This window comes from Babylonia areolata, chromosome 27 (genome assembly GCF_041734735.1).
Source record: "Babylonia areolata isolate BAREFJ2019XMU chromosome 27, ASM4173473v1, whole genome shotgun sequence".
NCBI classification, from domain to species: Eukaryota; Metazoa; Mollusca; class Gastropoda; order Neogastropoda; family Buccinidae; genus Babylonia; species Babylonia areolata.
In genome coordinates this window covers 39,163,435-39,180,724 of record NC_134902.1, presented here as the reverse complement: position 1 = coordinate 39,180,724, position 17,290 = coordinate 39,163,435, and the positions used below count along the sequence as shown (strand labels likewise).

General features: G+C 41.0%; 1 protein-coding gene across 1 annotated transcript; it reads right to left on the bottom strand.

The window, feature by feature from the left end:
* Positions 1-1,510: 1,510 nt before the first annotated feature.
* Positions 1,511-8,127, bottom strand: LOC143301526 (uncharacterized). Its single transcript, XM_076615885.1, has 3 exons — positions 7,973-8,127; positions 2,733-3,014; positions 1,511-1,771 (listed from the first exon to the last, which is right to left on the bottom strand). The coding sequence occupies exons 1-2, from the start codon at positions 8,112-8,114 to the stop codon at positions 2,755-2,757; spliced, it is 402 nt and encodes a 133-aa protein (XP_076472000.1). The 5' UTR covers positions 8,115-8,127; the 3' UTR covers positions 1,511-1,771; positions 2,733-2,754.
* Between the last annotated feature and the right edge of the window lie 9,163 nt (positions 8,128-17,290).

Here is a 17,290-nt window from a genome sequence, read left to right as displayed (position 1 = left end):
CAAACTGAAGAAACAGGCATGAAATTGAGGTGAGATTCATTCAATACTTGCACTATTCCCACCTCCTCCTCTTCTCCTCATGTTTGAGATCACCTTGTAATACATAACGGCTCTAACTCAAAACATCTACTAACACATGCGCCAAGCAGAAGATAGCACTGACAGTCTGTATTGACTTCACCCACTGAAATAATGTTTTAAACAAAATTGATCTGCAGCTAAAAATGAGAGCAAAAAAAAACAAAAAAAAAAAACAAAAACAAAAAAAAACCAGAAGAAGCCAACCTCCAATAACTTTGTTGACAACTGAAGCCAGGTGCCTGATTCGCCAAAATACACCAATCCAGTACACTACAATACAGAAGGGAAAAGTCACAAAATCATTACCTGTACATAATTATGTAGACCTCACAACACTCATTATGCCTTGACACCATGTCCACAACAATACTCAGCATAGCTTGTCATACTTTTCTGTGTCCCCTAAACTATTCTCAGCATATTCCCTATACAATTAAAAGACCTAACTAGTTCAGTATTCACAAACTTGGGAATACCACTGAAATCAACCGTGAACTTTGTTTCACTAACTAAAGTTTTAGGTGAATTTTATCTTCATCAGCTGAACTGTGTAATAAATATCAAGCAAAGTAGTTAGCATACTCATAGGTAGGTGTACAATTCAAATCTGTTAAAAAAGCTCTTATTACTGATATATTTATGTTTTGGATATGTTGTTGAAAGTCTCTTGTGAAAGGCAGTTTTGTCTGTTGTGACTGGTTTATCAAACAAGCATTCCCCTTCTACTGGAGAGGTTACAGTTCAACTGAAATCACAAACAATGAATAACACCACCTCAGTAATACAGTACCTGTCTCTAACACACATGACAAATTATAGTCACTGCATGAAACACCACGAACATATGAGTATGACCACAGCTGCAACACTGAAGAGACACAGACTATGTACCAGTGAACTGTGAAGACATTGTAGAGATTACAATCACAACACTGAAGTGATGTCCACCTAGTGAACACTCAGCTGAAGAGAAAAAATGTCTGACCAGTTATTTCTTTAAACAAATGGGTACTATAAATATACGAATGTGAAAAATGTTTGATACAGGTGAAAAAAACAAAGGATTTTAAGAGGTTTTTTTTGTTTTGTTTTTTTAATGTAAATGAATAACAGAGAAAACCAAAGCGGCTTTTTAAAGAACTAACTACAACTGTAACATACTTAAATATGACAAACAGGTTTCAACTTCGTACCTTGTTGATCCAGAGAAAATGCTGCCACTGTCAGTCTAGCCTATTACATCTCAACTTCAGCTAAGTAAATAAACAGAATGGTTGATCACTAGGTTAATGTCTGGCTGATCAAACCACCTTTTTTTATTTAAAAAAAAAATCATTCACTTTTCTTACTACCTTTCCTGTGAAGCCAGCCCTGCCAACCACATATCCACATCACTAACAAGCACTCGCCGTTTACGCAGCAGTCACAACCCTTTCTGAACTAATCCCTCTCCATACCCAACCCTCCCCCAACCCCCTGGCAATCCAACATCAGACACAAAAGTTCTGGCAAGTCAGGTTAGTTGCATAGCTCTTGAGTAACCTTCCAAAGAGGGCGTGGTGAGTGAGGGGTGAAACAAGAGTGGACGACGAAGGCTGATGCTGCAGGTAAAGACAAGAGGCGTCTCCAGCCAGGATCACAGGGTGGGCCGTCTGCTCTTGATATGAAGTGGTGGGGCCAACAGTGACAACTGGGGTAAAGAAAAAAAAAAAAAAAAAAGACATGTAACCATTTCAGTTTCAAGGTGTCAGAGTGTGCAGGCAAATCCATATAAGCTACACCACATCTGCTGGGAAAAAAAAACAAACATAAAAAAACAGCACCAGATGCCCAATCTTCGAATAAACCAAACACACTGAGCCCTTGAAAGCTTATCCTTGGTTTGTATAAAACTTGAAGTGTAACATAAAAATGGTATAAAATAATAAGACAAAACAAATAAGTAAATATATCAAAATATAGTGAAGGGAAAGTTATATGTGTATATATATGTATATATATATATATATATATATATATATATATATATATATATATATATATATATATATAGCTATAGATCTCTCTCTCTCTCTACATACATATATATATAGTCAATACTAAAAAACTGACATCAAAATTTATATAATACTATGAATTATAAACATTGACAAAAAATGAAACAACCACCTCCCCCCCCAAAAAAAAACAACAACAAAAAAACAACAAATGTCAACTGATTCAAATGTAGTCAAAATGAAAGATATGCAGAAAACAAATGAATTGACATAACTGGTAAAATAAGAATAAAAATAGGCCATGTTCAGTCAACTTGCAATCACCTTCACATGCATGATGCAAAACACAAGTATGCCAACACATACACATACAGAGCTCTACACAACATACATGTATGCAAAGCATTAATGATAAAAATAATGGTATTCTGAAAGTACTGTCACGCAGTAACAAGCAAATGCGCAAACAAGAGGTGGCCAAATCTACAAGTACAACCAATCTATCACCCAGCTAAAATCAGAAAACAAGCCATGCTAACTGGCCTTCACATCACAGCAAACACTGGCTCACGTACAACAGTGCACCACAATACAAAACAACAAAACACAATAACCGGCACCCCTCAAGGGGCAGAGAAGAAATCAAATCCACACCTGGTATTGGCGGGCTCGTCTCTCACTTCTGCGTCGTGGGGCCCAGGCGTATGAACACCACCCCCAGGGCAACCAGCGAGAGGAAGAAAACCAGGGCCAGCACCACGACTGACTTGGTGCAGCTGCCGCCAGCCTCCTCAGCCGGGGAAGGGGGGTAATCCACAGGGGGGAGGGGCGTGTAATCCACACTGTCCACCTTGTCCAGGCTGTTGTGCTGTGAGCGTAGGAGGGTGTAGCTGGTCTTGGTGGTGGTGGAGGAGGTACCGCTCTGCGTACTTCTGTCTGCAAGTACATGCATACATCACGTCATCAACACACAGCTTATATCAGAGCCTACATTTGGATTCACAATGACGAGAGAACTATAATTATGATCAATGGTTTCTCCACTGCTTAGTCATTTGTGAAGGACTGCGACTCTCAAATTAGCAGGTAAAACTGCACAGGCTTTCAATCTTAGTGCTGCAGCCTTGGGGGCTTGCTGGCCTCTGGGGACCATCCCAACACTGACTTAAAGTCCTCTTGGCTGGGAGAGTGGGCATGTAACTTGGACAAGATACTCTCCACCAATAATCAAATTCAAGCCCAGGTATGACAGGAGTTGCTGCTTCCCGTTCTGCTATTCTGATGGTTCTAGTTGGACACGACTATCATAAATACATAAACAGCCATGTCAAAGCACTGGCCCTGAGGACCATGGTTAAAGGTCCCACAGCCTCTTACAGCCATCGGGGCAGTGAATTCATATATTTCATTGTGTGTAGGGGCTTGGCATAGGAATCAGAGGCCCAGTACACTCATCCCACCATTAAGCCTTCCCCAACTGGTGTCAGGTACCATTTCACACCTGGGTGGAGTGAGGAAGAAAATTGTAGTGCCTTTCTCGAGGACACACCCAACACCATGCCGAAACAGGCCCTCATACTATCACTGGTAAACACTGATCAGAAGTCAACAACCGATTTCTGCCATGGTGCCATACCAAAGCATTGGCAGTGTGGCACTTATATTGGTACCAACTGATCCTTACAACAGATTTTGTGTGTGTGTGTGTGTGTGTGTGTGTGTGTGTGTGTGTGTGTGTGTGTGTGTGTGTGTGTGCGTGCATCCAGGACTCTTCAGTTGCACAATTCTTTCAGTTTCAGTTTCTCAAGGACGCATCACTGTGTTCATACAAATCCATATGCGCTACACCCCATCTGCTGGGCAGATGCCTGACCAGCAGTATAACTCAACATGCTTAGTCAGACCTTGAGTGCATGGATACTTATGTACCCTGTCAGAATGGATTTCTCCTACTGAATTTTGCCAAAGGACAACTCTCTTGTTACCAAAGGTTCTTTCTCAGTGTGCCAAGTGTGTGCTGCACACGGGACCACCGTTTATCGTCTCATCCAAATGACCAGATGATCAGCGTGATTTTCCAGTCAAACTTGGGAGAAAGGGCGAGAACAGGATTTGAACCCAGACCCTAATGGACTCTGTATTGGCAGATAAGTGTCTTAACCACTCAGCCACATTCCTCCTACTTTTACTGTGTCACAGTGCAGGAAGCACATCAGCTGGACTCTGACTGATAACTGGTAAACATAATTATCTCCCTTTATCTATGCCTATTTCAGTCTGCAGGGTAAGAAAAGCAGGTGCTGTGTTCTTTTGACTGTTCTGACATTTCATACTGTACCTAAAATGCTGGCAATTTCAGTTTCAAAGCGTTGTCAAAGTGTACAAACTGATCAACATAAGCTACACATCTGCTGTGGAAAAAAAAAAAGCAGATGCCTAACATTTGCATAACATTAACATAAACTGAAATGAAATAAAGTAAAACAAAATAAACAAATATATACACTAAAATATAAAAATTATGATAAAATGAAAGATACATGTGCAGAAGGAAAATGACTGGGAAAAAACAAGAACAAAAATTGGCCAAGCTCAGCAAGCCTATGTACACCTCCACAAAACAGTCACTCACACAGCATACAAATATGCACGCACACACAATTATACAAAAGACAACTTTTACAAATTTAGGGGAAAAAAAACCCCAAACTTTTCAAACCATATGAACCAAGCACCATAGTGAAGTCACTGTGTAAAGAAAAACTCAGTACACACTACATCACAGGGATGAACACTCAAAATAACCCTCATCCAAAAAGGTGCACTGTCATATCAGTAACAGCACTTAATTTTACTTTATAGTTTATTGATTCATAAATAATTGCCACCTTACAAAAAAGAAAAGAAAAAGAAAAAACACTGACTAAAAATAAATCTACTCATCATTTCTCTCAGTTACAATATCATCTTTTTAGACAGTTCTGTTGATTATTATCAATATCACTCATCCGGTGTTGTTCTTTTTTTCAAATTAAAAAAAAAAGTATCTTATCAATGGTAATGCAGAGTGCTCTGACTGAAGAATGCTGTACAATTCTCTGCGCACAACCTTTCTTTGAGTCTGATGTGAGAATTTGCTTTCAAAACCTGTTAACTGTTACTCTATTTATCATTTATTTATTCATTCATTCATTGTGGTACATTTTCTTAAAACTAAGTTTGTAACCTCTTGTCTTGTATTTTTTTGCACACTAGACATGAGACAAACAGTAACCAATACAAAGGTATTTTCATTATCTTATTAGCTAGTCATATACTGCATGCTGCAGCTTACCAGTATTATTTTCTTAATTTTCAACAGCTGTCAATCATTAAACAATCAATTAATATCTTTCACACTTATGACTAATCACATGTGAATTGTGTATCACATAATGACTGCGCAGCTGTATAAATGAAATCAAATCACTGTGCAAAGCAACAAATGAACATTTTTATGTTATATGTGTGAAACCAAAGTTTTCTAGTTGTACTACACACACACACACACACACAATCATCAGTTCCCTTGCCCTGAAATGGGTCAGCAGCAGTTGGCTTGGCCTTAGATCAAACAACATGATTTCTAGGAAGTCTTTTTTCTTTCTTTTTTAATACACATACTTTTAACCTATTTAAAGGATTAAGAAAAAAATCTCTTATAAGACTGCACACTTTTCATGATGATTCTTTCCCTTCCCAATTCTGACTGCATACCAACTCGTACCAAAGTACTATATTTTATTTCTCATACAACTACAAGTACTGAAATAGAGAAGAGTTCAGACACAGTTTAATGTTTTAGCTGAGTGGAAGGCAATAACAGTTTAACTAAGTGATCATAACATCAATAACACTGACCTCAGTGTGAGTTTCTTTATTCATGCAGCAAATCTATAGATGTCTTCATTTTTACACATGCACACACTCCCTCCACCAGTCCATAGAATACTACACAAATATAATCCATACACTAGAATAGGAGAAAGAAAAAAAACTAATGTTACCTACATATATTATTTAATAATTTATGCAAAGTTTATAATTCCACAAGAGATCACACTCTCAGAGTAAAACTATTCACACTACAAAAACATCATTTGGAACATCGGTGCAATGTATGCACAGTGACATAACAGCATGTGTTCATGTAGGCACGCACAGAGAAGAATTCATGTGGTAGATCACCCTCTGCATTGAATTACCACTCAATTCAGTTAAACAATAATTCATACGGCACCTTTCCATGCAAACCATGTTCAGCTGCCCAGTACAATGTAAAATCTGACAAGTAAAACATGCATCTGAACACGAAAATGAAAGCTTACATCCATAACCTAGCAGTGACATCCATGTATCTTCAGACACACAAAAATCACCATGTCCTTTATTCATTTATAGTCGGTTCATCTAAGATGATTATATTAGACTAAAAAATCACCATACACATCACAACATTCACCACATATATCATACATGTAGTGATGTACATCACAATACCTGAATAATTCATTTTACATACAAATATATATGTACATAGATCGACATATATATATATAAATATATATATATATAATATATATATATATAAACCGAGGTCCCGTGTGCAGCATGCACTTAGCGCACGTAAAAGAACCCATGGCAACAAAAGGGTTGTTCCTGGCAAAATTCTGTAGAAAAATCCACTTCGATAGGAAAAACAAATAAAACTGCACGCAGGAAAAAATACAAAAAAAAAAAATTGGGTGGCGCTGTAGTATAGTGACGCGCAGCCCGAATTTCACACAGAGAAATCTGCTGTGATAAAAAGAAATACAAATATATATATATATATATATATATATTTATGAGAGAGACAGAGAGAGAAAGAAAGAGAGAGAGAGAGAAAATTATTTGACGTAATTGTGAGGCTTTCAACGTCTCATCTGAAGATTTCTCTTTCAGGTCATTTTGTTTGCATACTGTGGTTTCGGTGGTGTTCTTTATTCATCATATCATATTCAAATCAACATTTCTTTCATGCATAAATTAGAAGAACAAACAGCCCTGATATGCATGCAGCCAAACACATGTGTAAAACTTGTACAAAGAACTAGAATGGGAAAGTGGGGATAGGTGCAGCATCTGTAAATAGAATAAAGAAAGTGGAAACTGAAGAAGGCAGCAAAGAGTTAACAACTTAACAAGTGTACTGTAATAAATGATAAATGTTATATTTCATTATCACTTGGGAGGGGGGGTAAATATTCATAATCAAAGTATCAGTGGGCGAGGTATCATCTCAGCAGGAAAATTTTCCACTGATAAACTGCATGGAAACATTGCACAGGGTAGCTCCATTTGTAATTATTCACAAGTTGAAGATTAAATCTTAATGATTGCTTGGGTCAGACGTTTGCCGTCAAAAACATTGGTGGCCTTTCGCAAGTTTTTTTTTTTTTTTTATGGAATACTTGCAAAACAAACAACACTTGTTTCAGCTAGACACAAAATAACTCTTGTATGAATGCAAATGTTTATGTGATATGGTAGTTAGTCCCCATGCTTCTAGTTCTTCGTCACTGGTTTTACACAGGCTGTGCGCCGTCGACGAAAACGGAAAAGTCCAAGTTGCCAGTAAAATTTAGTATGTGAGGTGACCATTCAGATTCAGTTACGACTAATCAAGTCACACACACACAAACACACACGCACAACGCACGCGATGTGCGATAATTTAAATGTTTCAATGCAACGAAACATCTAAAGGTGTGCAAAGGTGTTCGTGGGTGTGTTCCATTCCTGTTGCTGCTTTGCAGCACACCATGTCCCAGACCAAATTTTTACTAATTAAACTAAATCTACATGCCACTCACTAAGTTCAAATTCTGACAAATATGTGCCCTCGGGTGGTTTCGGATACACCTGTCTCAGATGAGGTCGAGGAGTTGCTCCTAAAGGGCTGGGCGGCAGCTTATCTTGCCAAGAAGTGGTTCGGGTCGGTGTTCTACCTGCCATTTTTTAAGCGTCCACCATTTACTGAGACGCGCGTGAATGTACAAAAAACTTGGATCGGGCTGAATCTGGAATCTGGAACGATACGCTGCAGGAATCTTGCAGGTTATCGTCGCAACGGATAATGGGAGCGCATGGCTTGACTAGTCTTTGAATTTATTTATTTTTGTATCAAGCTGAAATTATCCTCATCTATATTTACTTAACTATATATAAGTTCACTTACTATAATTTAATTTAACTATAATTATGTTGAAGAAAACTTTATATTCTGCTCCAACTGACAGTTTTTCTCGAATTGTTCTCCAAGATGTCCTGGTTCAGCACTGGGCCGCTGAGAACAAGTGTCTCTCTCGTTCTCAGGATCGGGTTGTGGACCTGTACCCATGTCAAACGGGTGTCAAAGCACAGTGGCCCGGTGTGGATGACTGCCCGGAGCACATTCCTCACTGCGGAGTTGCAAATACCTCTCTCTCTCTCTCTCTCTCTCTCTCTCTCTCTCTCTCTACTGACATGTGAATGTCCGTTGCACTATTCTTTGTTGGCCATCGCAGCGCAGAAATCAGAAATCAGTGTCACATTCAGACTCAGAGAACACTGGTATGCATCGACCCTTTCATCAGTCACGTAAAATATCTGCAGGCGCCTTGGTTGTAGCGGATATTAGAAAAGAGAGATAAACCACTTGCAGAAATTGCTGAAGCCAGGCAGCCTGCGCCGCGACACGCATTCATTATTCATGAGCTGCCTTTGCCCCGCCCAAACTAAAGGAAAGCGCGGCATCGAGTCACAGCGGAGAGAAGAAGCAATGTCGTCAACAATGGACAAAAAGAAAAAAAGACAACAGCGCCTGGTGTGCAGCCCCTAACTGCAGCCATTCCCGGAAAAAAGGATGGAGAATGTTTTGCTTCCCCAAGGATCCAGAAAGGTAACTTAAGGTGTTAATAGGATTGATTTTTGAGAAGGGATTTGTAGTGCATGTGTGCACACAGGCCAACGGTATTTCTACTTTCGGTTTTGGTTTCTTGTTGCCTCTCCACTGTCAGTAAATCATATATTATCAGACTGCAAAGATCCTGGACTTTAGACAAGCAGAAATTAGCGATTTTGTTTTCAAAACAACGTGTGACTAGTTTTCAGAACAAGGAGGGTGGCATACTCCTGAAGGGGAATTCTGGGGTGCTCGATCTCTAAATTTGTAAGTGGAAGTGTATTGGGTCCGTGACTGCAGGAGGGGTTTGGGGGTGGGGTGGAGGGCTCGTAATTATAGATAGATAGATAGATAGATACTGTTTGTTGTGTGTGTGTGTGTGTGTGTGTGTGTGTGTGTGTGTGTGTGTGTGTGTGAGAGAGAGAGAGAGAGAGAGAGAGAGAATTAAATTGAAATTTAAACTTATTTGTGCAGAAATCGACTGTGGGTGCAAAACTGCCGACGAGAAGATCTGCTTAGGAAAACAGCAGACTACTTGCAAAGAAACTGTTTTCTGTGTTCTGATCACTTTGAAGACAGTCAGTTTAAGAATGCTGAAAAAAAGGAACTTGGCCATAACTGGAAAGCCGTACCCACCCTCTTCAATGTTCCCAACTGCCCACAGCAAGTCACATTAAAAAGACGTTTGCCATCGCGAAACAAGGCAACTCCACCAAAGAAAGCAAGAAAGGAACCAAAGGAAACAGGTATCGTGAAATCATTAATTAACACTTTTTTCGCACGCACCCCAACCCCCCTCTCCCTCCCACACTCACATACACATACAAACACACGAGAAAGACACAGAGAGAGAGAGTGTGTGTTTATGGGGGATGTCTTGTATTGCATGAACCTGACCTCAAATGTTCTTACTGTTTTCAGCATCCGTCATCGCAGCATCAGCATCACCCATGGATCAGCATGATTTGGCCTTTGATACAACAGTGCCAACGACAGTTTCTGCCTTTGAAGGGACCTTGGTAACTCCATCTGTATTACCATCGCAAGGGTTGTCACTGCCAGTAGCAACATCCACCCCATTACAGCCCTTTAACTGCCCTTCAGGATCCAGCTTGTCACAACCAAAAGTTACCTGCTCTGACTCAGCGAAAGTTTCTGCTTCATCCCTCCCCAGGACAGAAGAAATGGTGATGTAAACCAGAAAGTGTGAAGAAAAAGTAGCGTTACGAAAACGCAGTTCAATAATTTATAACTGTCTCTCTCATGTGCAACATTGCGCTGGGGGGGGGGGGGGGGGGGGGGGGGAAGGAAGGAATTTTTTGTTTAATGTCCCGTCACACATATCGGTGATTGAAGACATTTTGTAAAAGTATTTATGAATACATCTGAGTATTATCGGTTAGAAGGGGTGGGAGATGTGGATGAATGGAGGGTTTGGGGAAACTGGGCAAATGAGGGTAAAAATGTGGGTGAAATTTGAAAGAAAAACAAAACAAACAAACAAACAAACAAACAAACAAAAAAAACCCTCTAAATACAGTTACAGGAAATTACTTAAAGGACTTCGTAAAAGAGAAGTCGTTAAACTGGGGGGAGAGAGTTGGTGGTGGGGGGAGCTGCTTTATTTTCTTTTTATATTATCTACATTCAAGCAGATGCAAACGTGCTAAAAACCAAGCAAAAATGAATCGGTTTTCATTGTATACAGCGAATCTTACTACACGTGGGAAATTCCAGGCATAACTTAACTTTCGCTTTACTGCAGCTGAACCGTCAGAACCGACCAGTTTCCTTCAGGTGGGGAAGGAGAGGGTGATTTACCCCCCACCCTTCCGCACTGCGTGTGTGCCCCAAAACGGCTTCAGCACTGTTATAGACAGTAAGAAGGGGCCTGCCGCGAGTGGTTTATCTCTCTTTTCTTCTCTCCGGTTGTAGCGAAGTTCAAGTTGAACTCCTCAGAGATCCAGTCAGTGTTCAGGATTCGAGGCCCCGTTTTGTCGGGCTTGGTGTTGTGTCCTTGGGACAGACACACACTTTATTCCGATCCTTATCCTAACCGACACCTCTCCGCAGGTGTAAATGCCGGGTACCTTACTTCGGTTTACCCGGGCCTTTAAAACTTTTGTTTTGACCCGGTCGCTACAGAGAATTTTGCCCGCCCGTGCGCCGTCCAGTATGCCGCTGAACCCAAAACACTGGGGATATGAATGGGAGCCTGGGCCTTTCAACCTTGAACATTATAAAATTAATGTCTCAACCCAACCCTGAAGAGTTTGTTCACATGACGAACTGAACACACACAGTTGCTGAGCAAAACTTGATCAGTCAACATGCCGGACTTGAAATTCACTGACCCGGATTTCCGGCTGAACACGGTGAACATGTGAATGCACAGTGTGATTTCCAATCGGATAAACTAGTAAAGATGTACTGTACTGTGTTGCAACATGACAAACTGAATGATGACTTGTTTAGTGGTTCATTGTTTACTCCAGGAACTGGACTCACTGCCTGGCTGGTTTCAGTGACTGAATTTGACTGAAGCAGCTTCACGTTCCATCTACTCGAACCATATAAGTGTGTATCTACGGGTTCCAGTCTTCTGATCTATTTTTAGATCAGCAGTTCCAGTCCCTGTGATTATTCATCAGTGGTGTATCTGTGTACGGACTTGGACTTCAAGTTTACTTTTCCGAGCCTTCAGTTCCCACCGGACCTTAAGTCATGATAACTGTGGCTGGCCTGGGTGCTCAGTAGTCAGCCATTCAGACTCCATCAGTACTGTAGTGATGAGATGATGATGATAAACTGAGGGCCTGTGTGCAGCATGCACTTTGTGCGCGTAGTAAAAGAACCCATGGCAACTGACAAAAGCGTTAGTCCTGGCAAAAAGTTCTGCCGGTTGAAAAATCCACTTTGGAGCTAAAACTGAACAAATCACCTCTCAGTGGAATTGCAGACTTGACTGAGAACTGGAAAAGGGAAAATGGAAGAAGAAAAAAGGTCACTGAGGTGTGACGGGCACTGCTGCACTGTGGCGACGCTCTCTCCCCATGGAGAGCAGCCCGAATTTCACACACAGAAATTATTTGTGACAAAATTTTACACAATACACTAATACAATACGTGATACAATCCAGCACAGCCCGGCACTGAAATGCAATACATTTCAATTACATTATGCCTGCTCAGTGGACAAAGGTGGCAGAATGGCCAAGACGCTCAGCTGCCAATATAGCGGAGAGAGAGTCCGTGAGGGTGTGGGTTCGAACTGAATTCCGTGGCTCCATCTCGCCCTTTCTCGAAAGTTTGACTGGAAAATCAAACTGAGCGTCTAGTCTTTCGGATGAGACGATAAACCGAGGTCCCGTGTGCAGCACCCACTCAGTCAAGTTGGCACACTGAAAAAGAACCCATGGCAACGAGAGTGTTGTCCTCTGGCAAAATTCTGCAGACAAAAATCCAGTCTGGTACCTATACAAATAATATATAAGCATGCTCTCAAGGCCTCGACTAAGCGCGGCGTTGGACTATGCTGTGTGTAAGACACAGACACTGATAAACATGTCACAGGGGTTGTTAGTGTCTGTGTGTAAGACATAGACATTAATAAACATGTCACAGGGGTTGTTAGTGTCTGTGTGCAAGCGAGAACTACCACTTACTGTGTTCCCGGTGTTCCAGCGATAGAAATGGGTTGTTTTGTTGTTGTTGTTGTTTGTTTGTTGTTTTTTTAATGGCCGGAGAATTTGCCGTCAGTGAAGGACGAGGGCATAGCACTGCGTGACAATAAAGTCAACCTGAGGGATATCGTTTTGGAGGTTACAGAAAGTAACAATTGAATTCTTTATTCTCGGGTTACCATCGTGAAAAAGAAGGGATGTTCAACGAAAGATCTAGTGAGAGAAAGATGTAACAGAGCATGGCACTTTGGGGTACGGTGTAGTTGTTCTCTCTCTGTCTCTCTCCCTCCCTCTCTCTCTCCCCTCTCTCTCTCTTCCTCTCCCTCCCTCTCTCTTCCTCTCCCTCTCTCCCTCTCTTTCATTTCAGCTTTCTGACGATGTTGCACTGATCGTGTTAGTGACAGAAAGTGTGGGTGTGTATGTAACTTGTAGCTGATGTAAAAGTAAACTTTTTGTATCGATTGAAAAATTTGAAAATTCATCGACGATCGTTTGTCAGCTAGTAGGACAGAAAGTGATTGAATATATATATATTTTTTAAAGTCTTTGAAGTTGTCGAAGCTTGATAAGCGGGCTTCAGTGAACGTGCCACATCCCTGAAATACATTGCCTGCAGAAGACAGAGAACTTGCATGATCGTTGTTTAGACTGAATTGAAGTTTTGCTTCTTTTCATCAACAAGAAGCACTTTACACACACAGCCCCACGCGCGCATAAATCCACACAGTACACACACTTTCTCACGCACTTAAGTACAACGCGCGCGGCACACACACACACAATCTCTCGCACGCACGCATGCACACACGAATACACACATTTGTTATATTTCTCATTAACACTTTTAATATTTCTACATGGCGTTGCACTGCGGAGTACACAAACATTTTATTTTCATTTGAAACCAACATAAACATCCTATAAAAAAAAAAAAAAAAATAAAAAAAAATAAAGGCCAATCAGTCAAGCTGTGAACGGTTATCAAAAGAAATAAAGCCAGGAATGGGCTTCTTGTGCTTCTCGAAAAAAAAAGAAGACAAAAAAAATAGACAAAAAAAAGACGTACATTTCTTTCATAATTATTTCCCAGAGACATTCAGATAACTTTGAACATCATCACATTTAAAAAAAGGAATAACATGCACACACATGCAGAAAAGAGGATGACAACAACAGCAACAACAGCAACAACAACGGAAACAAATAAGCAAACATATGTAAATGTGAATTAAAAAAAAAACCCAACTATTTACAAAAGCCCCTCGCTCTGACTGTTGAATGACGGAGAACAAGAGGCAAAACAAAGGAACTGAACAGACCTTGTTCTTTTTCTTGTTGCTTATAATCCAGCCGACCATGCAGGCCCATATCAGGACTGTCGAACCATACACATGCTCAATCGCGTCAACACAAAACTGTCACATCTACAACCCCCCCCCCCCACCCCCCCAAAACAAACAAACAAACAAAACAAAACAAAACAAAAACAAAAACAACAAAAAACAAACAAACAAAAACAACAACAAGAAGAAAACAAAGCACACAAAACCTGAAGGCAAACCCACAAAACACAGTTCATGACACAGTATCCCAACCATTTAGCCTCTTAGGGCAAATAAGACCAGGCCATGTTGTCCTCTACTCTATGAACAGAGGGTTTTCAGGGAATGTTGTCCTGTACTCTGTGAACAGAGGGTTTTCAGGGAATATTGTCCTGTACTCTATGTACAGAGGGTTTTCAGGGAATGTTGTCCAGTACTCTATGTAGAGAAAGAGGGTTTTCAGGGAATGTTGTCCTGTACTCTATGTAGAGAAAGAGGGTTTTCAGGGAGTGTTGTCCTGTACTCTACGAACAGAGAGTTTTCAGGGAATGTTGTTCTGTCCTCTGTGTACAGAGGGTTTTCAGGGAATGTTGCCCAGTACTCTATGTACAGAGGGTTTTCAGGGAATGTTGTCCAGTACTCTATGTAGAGAAAGAGGGTTTTCAGGGAATGTTGTCCAGTACTCTATGTAGAGAAAGAGGGTTTTCAGGGAATGTCGTCCTGTACTCTATGTAGAGAAATAGGGTTTTCAGGGAGTGTTGTCCTGTACTCTATGTACAGAGGGTTTTCAGGGAATGTTGTCCTGTACTCTATGTACAGAGGGTTATCAGGGAGTGTTGTCCTGTACTCTATGTAGAGAAAGGGCGTTTTCAGGGAATGTTGTCCTATACTCTATGTAGAGAAAGAGGGTGTTCAGGGAATGTTGTCCAGTACTCTATCTACACAGGGTTTTCAGGGAATGTTGTCCAGTACTCTATGTAGAGAAAGAGGATTTTCAGGGAATGTTGTCCAGTACCCTATGAACAGAGGGTTTTCAGGGAATGTTGTCCAGTACTCTACGTACAGAGGGTTTTCAGGGAATGTTGTCCAGTACTCTACGTAGAGAAAGAGGGTTTTCAGGGAATGTTGTCCTGTACTCTATGTAGAGAAAGAGGGTTTTCAGGGAATGTTGTCCTTGCTATATATAGAGAAAGAGGGTTTTCAGGGAGTGTTGTCCTGTACTCTATGTACAGAGGGTTTTCAGGGAATATTGTCCTATACTCTATGAACAGAGCGTTTTCAGGGAATGTTGTCCAGTACTCTATGTAGAGAAAGAGGGTTTTCAGGGAGTGTTGTCCTGTACTCTATGAACAAAGGGTTTTCAGGGAATGTTGTCCAGTACTCTGTGTAGAGAAAGGGCGTTTTCAGGGAATGTTGTCCAGTACTCTATGTAGAGAAAGAGGGTTTTCAGGGAATGTTGTCCTGTACTCTGTGAACAGAGGGTTTTCAGGGAATGTTGTCCTGTATTCTGTGAACAGAGGGTTTTCAGGGATTGTTGTCCTGTACTCTATGTACAGAGGGATTTCAGGGAATGTTGTCCTGTACTCTGTGAACAGAGGGTTTTCAGGGAATGTTGTCCTGTACTCTGTGAATAGAGGGTTTTCAGGGAATGTTGTCCATTACTCTATGTAGAGAAAGAGGGTTTTCAGGGAATGTTGTCCAGTACTCTATGTAGAGAAAGAGGGTTTTCAGGGAGTGTTAACCTGTACTCTATGTACAGATGGTTTTCAGGGAATGTTGTCCTGTACTCTATGAACAGAGGGTTTTCAAGGAATGTTGTCCTGTACTATATGAACAGAGGGTTTTCAGGGAATGTTGTCCTGTACTCTATGAACAGAGGTTTTTCAGGGAATGTTGTCCTGTACTCTATGAACAGAGGGATTTCAGGGAATGTTGTCCTGTACTCTGTGAACAGAGGGTTTTCAGGGAATGTTGTCCTCTACTCTGTGAAGAGAGGGTTTTCAGGGAATGTTGTCCAGTACTTTATGTAGAGAAAGAGGGCTTTCAGGGAATGCTGTCCTGTACTCTATGTAGAGAAAGAGGGTTTTCAGGGAATGTTGTCCTGTACTCTATGTACAGAGGGTTTTCAGGGAATGTTGTCCTGTACTCTATGTAGAGAAAGAGGGTTTTCAGGGAATGTTGTCCTGTACTCTGTGAACAGAGGGTTTTCAGGGAATGTTGTCCTGTACTCTATGAACAGCGGGTTTTCAGGGAATGTTGTCCAGTACTTTATGTAGAGAAAGAGGGTTTTCAGGGAGTGTTGTCCTGTACTCTATCAACAGAGGGTTTTCAGGGAATGTTGTCCTGTACTCTGTGAACAGAGGGTTTTCAGGGAATGTTCTCCTGTACTCTATGAACAGAGGGTTTTCAGGGAATGTTGTCCAGTACTCTATGTAGAGAAAGAGGGTTTTCAGGGAATGTTGTCCTGTACTCTATGTAGAGAAAGAGGGTTTTCAGGGAGTGTTGTCCTGTACTCTATGTACAGAGGGTTTTCGGGGAATGTTGTCCTGTACTCTATGTAGAGAAAGACGGTTTTCAGGGAGTGTTGTCCTGTACTCTATGTACAGAGGGTTTTCAGGGAATGTTGTCCTGTACTCTATGAACAGAGGGTTTTCAGGGAGTGTCGTCCAGCACTCTATGAACAGAGAGTTTTCAGGAAATGTCGTCCAGTACTCTATGAACAGAGGGTTTTCAGGAAATGTCGTCCAGTACTCTACGAACAGAGAGTTTTCAGGGAATGTTGTCCTGTACTCTGTGTACAGAGGGTTTTCAGGGAATGTTGTCCTGTACTCTATGTACAGAGGGTTATCAGGGAGTGTTGTCCTGTACTCTATGTAGAGAAAGGGCGTTTTCAGGGAATGTTGTCCTGTACTCTATGTAGAGAAAGAGGGTTTTCAGGGAATGTTGTCCAGTACTCTATGTACAGAGGGTTTTCAGGGAATGTTGTCCAGTACTCTATGTAGAGAAAGAGGATTTTCAGGGAATGTTGTCCAGTACTCTATGTAGAGAAAGAGGGTTCTCAGGGAGTGTTGTCCTGTACTCTGTGAACACAGGGTTTTCAGGGAATGTTGTCCTGTACTCTATGTACAGAGGGTTTTCAGGGAATGTTGTCCAGTACTCTATGTAGAGAAAGAGGGTTTTCAGGGAGTGTTGTCCTGTACTCTGTGAACAGAGGGTTTTCAGGGAATGTTGTCCTGTACTCTA

Bases quoted from the DNA above. Each gene is read 5' to 3' on its own strand.
- LOC143301526 (XM_076615885.1), bottom strand. From the start codon at position 8,114: ATGGCAGGTAGAACACCGACCCGAACCACTTCTTGGCAAGATAAGCTG. The intron at 3,015-7,972 runs GTGAGTGGCATG...ATGTACTTGCAG, and splicing joins TTTGTCAGAATTTGAACTTA to ACAGAAGTACGCAGAGCGGT.